This window comes from Gorilla gorilla, chromosome 7 (assembly GCF_029281585.2).
Source record: "Gorilla gorilla gorilla isolate KB3781 chromosome 7, NHGRI_mGorGor1-v2.1_pri, whole genome shotgun sequence".
Lineage (NCBI taxonomy): Eukaryota > Metazoa > Chordata > Mammalia > Primates > Hominidae > Gorilla > Gorilla gorilla.
In genome coordinates, this window is record NC_073231.2 from 49,813,789 (window position 1) to 49,819,788 (window position 6,000).

A 6,000-nucleotide genomic window follows, 5' to 3' on the forward strand; every position below is an offset into this window, starting at 1 on the left:
GGAGCAATAGGCTATACCATATAGCCTGGGTGTGTGGTAGGCTCTACCATCTAGATTTGTGGAAGTACATTCTATGATGTTCATACAATGATGAAATCGCCTAACACATTTCTTAAAACACAGCCTGTTAAGTGATGCATGACTGTATATACTATGTTTTCTCCTAATTAGCTATGATAAAGTTTTATTTATTAATTAGTCACATAAAACAGCATATTGTAGCAAAAGTTAATTGAATGTGGTATTTTTCTCTCTCAAAATATTATACAGTACTCATCTATTTTCAGACCACGGTTGACTGTGGATAACTGAAACCGTGGAAAGCAACACTGCAAATAAGGGGAGACCATTGTACATCACTTTCGCTGAATTCCCTTTTTCAGTATTTCATTAGGATTTTTGCATCTTTGTTCATGTAATAATAGATCAGCCTGTATTAGCCCTTTTTTGTAATATGTCAGATTTTGACCTCAAGGTTGTGCTGGCTGTAAAGAAAGTGTTGGGCAGATTTGTCCTTTGTGTAATATCAGCATTATTTATTATTTAAGTGTTTGGAAGTGTTCACCAACTAAGCCCTCTGACCTAGAGTCTTCTTTTTTTTCAAAACAGGGTCTTGCTCTGTCGCCCAGGCTGGAGTGCAGTGGCACGATCTTGGCTCACTGCAGCCTCAACCTTGGGGGCTCAAGCAGTCCTCCCACCTCAGCCTCCTGAGTAGCTGGGGCTACAAGCACATGTCACCATGCCACTACTTTTTGTGTTTTTTGTAGAGATGGGATTTCACCATGTTACCCAGGATAGTCTTGAACTCCTCTACCCGAGTGATCTGCCCACCAGTCTCAACCAATTGGCTGGGCACCCAGCACTTCGGGAGGCTGAGATGGGTGGATCACTTGAGCCCAGGAGTTCAAGACCAGCCTGGGCAACATGACGAAACTCTGTCTTTACAAAAAATACAAAAATGAGCCAGGCATGGTGGTGCATGCCTGTAGTCCCAGTACTTGGGAGGCTGAGGTGGGAGGATCCGTTGATCCTGATGTCACCCTTGGAGTGTCACTTCACCAGCTGGAAACCTTTTTGGCTGGTGGCACCTTCTGCCTGAGTATTGCTTGCATCCGCTGGGCTCATTCCACCCACTTGGCCTGACAGGCTGTGCTTGGCTTAAGCTACCGGCCCAGATCCTACACCTGTCAAGCATGAGCCAGATGTGGAGCAGCAGGGGTGTGTGGGCGAGCACATGCAAGGTCTAGCCACTGCGCACAGCCAGACACACAGGCTGTTGCCATGGGGCAGGCAGCTCTAGGCACCAGCAGGTGCTGGCTCTGTGTGAGGCTGCAGCTAGACCAGATGTACTGCATGCGGCTTCCGCTGCAGGGACCCATGACTGGACAAGGGGAGTGTGGTGGCATCTCCAGAGCTTGGAGATGGCGGGAACCACCAAACCCCAAAGAGGGTGTCACAGCCCTGGCTCAGGGAGCCCCTAGATCTGGGCTTCCCAGAGGAGCACAGCTCTTCTCTCTTTCTTGTCATCCACAACGTGGTGAGCAGAGGGGCATGTTTCAGCCTTGTTTGTGCTATAGCCCTTTCAGTCCCACCATTCAGCAGGTCCCAAGTTCTTGTCCTGCATCCAGGAGGAATGAGGTATGCAGACAACTGGAGGGTGAGCAAGGCAGAGAGGAGGTTCATTGAGAGGCAGAACAGTTCTCAGGAGACCTGAAGTGGTTAGCTCCTATCCACAGTCTCATCATCTGCCCAAGTCTGGCTGAGTCCAGGATTTTTATGAGCTTCAGGGGGGAGGAAGTGCATGCTGATTGGTCCATGGGTGGGCCCAGAAAACACTATAAGTTCTCACTCCAGTCCATGGAACTGGTGGCCTGGCCCCCAGGTTTCAGGCTGTCCCTGGCTTGAAGAGGGGGGCTTCACCAGGGCCCACCCCTTTCTGCCCAGGAACCTGTCTGCCTCCTGCTGCCATCAACCTGCCATCCGTGGTGCCTAGGCTGGTCATGCCAAGGGGTGCCTACAGGCCCACACCAAGCTGCCCTCAGCCCCCCTCGGCCTCCTTCTCGTGCTCATCAGCACCCAAAGTCCTGACAGGGCCAAGGGAGCAGGGAGCTGCCTTGGGAACTTTGGACCTGCCGAATGGCGGGACTAAAAGGGCTATAGCACAAACAAGGCTGAAATATGCCCCCCTGCTCGCCACGTTGTGGATGACAAGAAAGAGAGAAAAGCCCCCAGATCTAGGGGCTCCCTGAGCAGGCATATCAGTGCTGCTCTAATCCCAGGGTCAGTCTCACCTTCACTCCAAAACTAGCAGATGCCAGGAGCAGCAGAGTGGCCAGGCAGCGGGAGCAGGCACTTCCAAGCCTGCAGAGGTAGTGGGGCTTCCCAGACCCCCAAGAACTACAGCTGGGTGGCTGCCGCTGTGCCCAGGAGTGCAGGGCTCCCACCACTCCAACTTTGAAAGGGATGGGGCTCCTGCTAGCTATGTGGAGCACGCAGCCCTGGCTGCACCTCTCACACTACAGCCAACGTCATGGCAGTAGCCACTCCATAGGGGCTGCCACTGCCATCACTGAGAAGTGGAGGCTGCAGTGAGTGGAGATCATGTCGCTGGACTCCAGCCGGGATAACAGAGTGAGAACCTGTCTCAGAAGAAAAACAAGATAATACTATTGTTCACATTTTCTGTTTCTTAGTTGTTTCTCTTTTGGTAAATAGTGTTTTTCAAGGAATTTGTCTAGTTCATATATATTTGCAAATACATCGGCATAAAATTATTCATATGACTTTCGTTATCCTGTTAACGCCTCTAAATGAGGAGTGATTCCTGTTTTTCATTTCGTGTGTTAGTAACGTAAGCCTTTTATCTTTCCTTCCATCAGTCAAAACCAACATTTGTCTTTTTGTGTTGATTTTCCTAGTTGTCTTCTGGATCATTGATTTCTATTCTTTCCTTTTCATTGGGTTTAATTTGCGGTTTTGTTTGTGATTTACCTTCTTGAGATGGATCTTTGGAGCATTGATTTGTATCTCTTGTGAATTGCATTCAGTTAATGGTAAACTTTTCCTTTCAACACTGCTTTAACTGTATTTCACAAGGATTTTTTGTTTTGTTTTGGGGTTTTTTTGTGTGGTTTTTTTTTGTTTTTTTTTTTTAAGATGGAGTCTAGCTCTGTTGCCCACGCTGGAGTGCAGTGGCGCAATCTCGGCTCACTGCAACCTTTGCCTCCCGGGCTCAAGTGATTCTCCTGCCTCCCAGGTAGCCAGGATTACAGGCACCCACCACCACAACCAGCTAATTTTTGTATTTTTAGTAGACATGGCATTTCACCACGTTGGCCAGGCTGGTCTTGAACTCCTGACCTCAGGTGATCCACCCACCTCAGCCTCCCAAAGTGCTGGGATTACAGGCGTGAGCCACCATGCTTAGTCTGTATTTCACAGGTTTCAATATGTCTTTTTCATTATTATTCAGTTCAATGATATCTGTGCTGGGATTCCACTTGTGCTGTGATTATAGGTGCAAGCCATTGCCCCCGCCTCAAACATCCATTTCTGTATGCAACTTTTATATTTTTGGAGAGAGAGTCAGTCACACATATGTTACTCCATCATAGCTTGAAGAAGGCCATTACATTAGCCAGGTGTGGTGGCACATGCCTGTAGTCCCAGCTGTTTGGGAGGCTGAGGTCCCCGGGAGCATCACTGGTCCCCGGGAGTTCAAGACTGCATTGAGCCATGATCGTGCCACTACACAGCCTTGGTGACAGAGTGAGACCCTGTCTCAAAAAACAACAGTAACATAAATAAATAAAAAGAAGGCCATAATACACGCCTCCACATAGAAATTATCCTAAACACCAACTTTACTATATTGTAAACAAATATCCCCAAGGACTTCACTGTCAAATGTGAAAAGTTTCTTTATTTCTACAGAAGGTATTTCTCTTGAATACTATTTTTAAATTTTTGTAACTTTATAAATAGTTTTCTGTGCTGTCACTTTTTTCTGCTTTTAATAGTAGTTTTCTTTTAATTTGCTACTTTCAGTTCATTGTGTTAAAAATGTTACCAGGTTTTGTGATTGGTTAAATACTGGTAAGTAAATTTCACCTGAGTGAATTGGATTTTACATTTTCTTTTCTGAAGGTATCTTTACATATAAAGATTATAACTTGCATTTATTTATAAAAGAGAGTAACATGGATTCTTTTCTTTTTGCAGAAAATGGTGTGAATGGAACATTAACTTCAAATGTAGCAGACTCTCCCCGGAATAAAAAAGAGAAATCTTCATAATGAATTATAAACTAATTGATTAATGTCCCCAAAGAAATCTGCTTTCTACTATATCTTTCAGCATTAGAGATTTTTCTGTTCTTGAAAATACAGTCTGTGCTCTTTGATTTTTGCTATTGTATGGTTTCATGCATTTTTTTAAAGGGCATTTGAGGGGAGGATTATTGCTATGAATGAAAAAAATATTTTAGCTTAGACTAAGCTACCTGCCTTCAAAATAGTTTAGGGACCACCACCATATTTTATTTTGTTTTTATTTTTGAACATTTTTCTAATGATTTGGAGAGAAAACTATTTACAAAAATTCCACATATCAGTGATACAATTTCTTGCTGTCACCAATTTTTTATAATAGCAGAGTGGCCTGTTCTAAGAAGGCCATATTTTTTAAGTTATCTTTCAGGGTAAAATGGAAATACTATAAAGTTGGATGTCAAACTTTAATATGTTTTCAGTGTTCTCTAATTTTTTGGAATTTTTGTAGCCTTTACACCTGGAAAAAAAGATTTGTAAAATCACCGGAACAATTGTGTGCTTTAATTTATAGGTAGTGGTTATTAGTATTACATCCCCATTTTAAAAACAAAAACATAATAATGGTTACAACACGTGGAGTTTTACTGACATACATATTAAATCAAAGTATATTCTTAAAAGTACTTGTGAAGTAAAATCTTTCTTGTGCATTTTCAATACTTGTAAACTGGAAATCAGAAAATATTTACTATGAACAGGAAAATCTGACTTATATAGCCCTTTTTGATATGTTTATTAATAATGATTCTTAATGGGGCTCATAATAAGTTTAATATGCACAGCATCTTAGAAAAGTTTAACCTGCAAACCCTTTTAAAACATAATGCCTACTTGATTTATATCTATAAAAAGACTGTCAGGTAATTATATTTGGAAAACATTTAATGCACTAACTTTAAAGAAATTGAAAATTCAGGTGGATAAATAGTCTTACAAAAGACAATGTGCTTTATGTTATACCTATAGCTTTGGTCCCATCTTTAACTGAGAAACATTTATCTGTATAAAACATATTTTTGGATAAATATATATATATATATATTTGTATCTCTACAGAAAGGCTCTAAAAAGCATTTGAGGAAAATATTTGGTTCCCTTTTCTATAATCATCCTTTAAGATTCTTATAGCTACATTTGGTTTATTCATCATATTTACAGTATATATATTGTTCTTTTCAGTGTTCACATCTTGTTCCCCATTTCTCACTTGTGTCACCAGCTGTTTGTGCCATTTTTAGTGTAAAAGTTGCAGACCTATTAGATCTGCAGTTTAAGTTGCCATGCTGCTAGGAAATTGTCCTTTTTCTTTCCAGCTGTTTACCTACTTCCTGGAAAAAGTAGTAGCTCTCTGTAGCATTATGGAGTTTCAGTGGAACCAAATTTTTGCCATTAAAAACTGGCATTATACTGAACTATACATTGAGAAATCAATCAAAATAAAAATTTTTACTTTCACAAGTTGTATCCTGGATGTTTCTGTCATTGTTGGTGTTTAGGCTATTTTGGTATATAACCTCATTAAAATGTACCATATTTAAAACACTTCATAGACATTCAGAATAACCCTTTTCAGAATTGTGTTCTGCAAATAAACAGATTTGTTCCACAGAATATTGGTGAGGACTACTGGGGGGATAGATGGTCATAACCAAATAAATCTGGGAATCAC

At 41.8% G+C, this 6,000-nt stretch overlaps 1 protein-coding gene across 2 annotated transcripts in view; it reads left to right on the plus strand.

Moving 5' to 3' along the window:
- Positions 1-5,789, plus strand: part of TRAM1 (translocation associated membrane protein 1) — a 35,405-nt gene extending 29,616 nt beyond the window's left edge. For both annotated transcript variants that reach the window (XM_031013731.3, XM_063709218.1), the window contains exon 11: positions 4,222-5,789. In XM_031013731.3, coding sequence (XP_030869591.1) covers positions 4,222-4,295 — 74 coding nt within the window. In that variant the 3' untranslated portion in view covers positions 4,296-5,789. The remainder of the gene's footprint in view (positions 1-4,221) is intronic.
- The last annotated feature ends 211 nt before the right edge of the window (positions 5,790-6,000 follow it).